The sequence below is a fragment of the Capsicum annuum genome, chromosome 11 (assembly GCF_002878395.1).
Source record: "Capsicum annuum cultivar UCD-10X-F1 chromosome 11, UCD10Xv1.1, whole genome shotgun sequence".
NCBI classification, from domain to species: Eukaryota; Viridiplantae; Streptophyta; class Magnoliopsida; order Solanales; family Solanaceae; genus Capsicum; species Capsicum annuum.
Genome location: NC_061121.1, coordinates 1,729,806 through 1,730,612, shown reverse-complemented (window position 1 = coordinate 1,730,612; position 807 = coordinate 1,729,806). Strand labels below are relative to the sequence as shown.

Sequence of the window (807 nt, the reverse complement as noted above, 5' to 3'; positions counted from 1 at the left end):
GCAAGAAAGATGGTCATAGCCAGTTTATGGTGCATACAGACTGATCCCTCAAATCGACCATCGATGAGCAAGGTTGTTGAAATGTTAGAAGGGAAACTAGACTCTTTGCAAATTCCTCCCAAACCTTACCTATATTCTCCCTCAAGAATAGAGGTGGATTCATCAATAATAGAACTGACAACAACAACAACACTCACAGAATAGCCTCACAAGTGGGGTCTCGGAAGGATGGGTCGGATGTATACCGACCTTACCCCTACCTTTGTAAGGTAGAGAGGAGTTTTCGATAGACCTTCAACTGAAGAAAATCGTTTTTTCAGAAAATGATTTGAAAGAAATGCAAGTACAAAAAGTTAGCTTAGTATATGCTGGTACTTAACTAGCAATGTGTCTCTACAGCATCTTATGTCTAACAGTTTTAGAATAGAATTGTATGTAGTGTCCCGCTTGGAAAAAGATTGTTATGTATTTTATATAAATAGGATTCGATGTAATAATGTAGCTCATGCATCTTAATAAGATTTTTCGAGACTTTATTTCTCACATGGTATTAGAGCCCGTAAAAAATAAATGATGGTATTTTTGCTCGGGGGAGTCTAGTAGCCTATATGTCGATTGAGTCAGTCACTTAATGGTCTGAATAGTTTCTTCGAGCCCGGTTAGGCGTTTGGCATGACGCATAACGAAGCTTATTACTATGTGTTTATCATCATTTTGCTCCAAATTTGTGTATTTATTTGGTGGTTTATACTAATGATGTCGTTATCACTAGCAATGATCAAGATGGTATCACTATTTTAAAGCAAC

At 37.2% G+C, this 807-nt stretch overlaps 1 protein-coding gene across 1 annotated transcript in view; it reads left to right on the top strand.

Moving 5' to 3' along the window:
- LOC107856718 (rust resistance kinase Lr10-like) overlaps positions 1-492 on the top strand; it is a 14,451-nt gene extending 13,959 nt beyond the window's left edge. Inside the window, 1 exon segment of the mRNA NM_001324735.1 lies at positions 13-492. Within this exon segment, the coding sequence (NP_001311664.1) occupies positions 13-204 (192 nt within the window). The 3' untranslated portion in view covers positions 205-492.
- Positions 493-807: the final 315 nt, after the last annotated feature.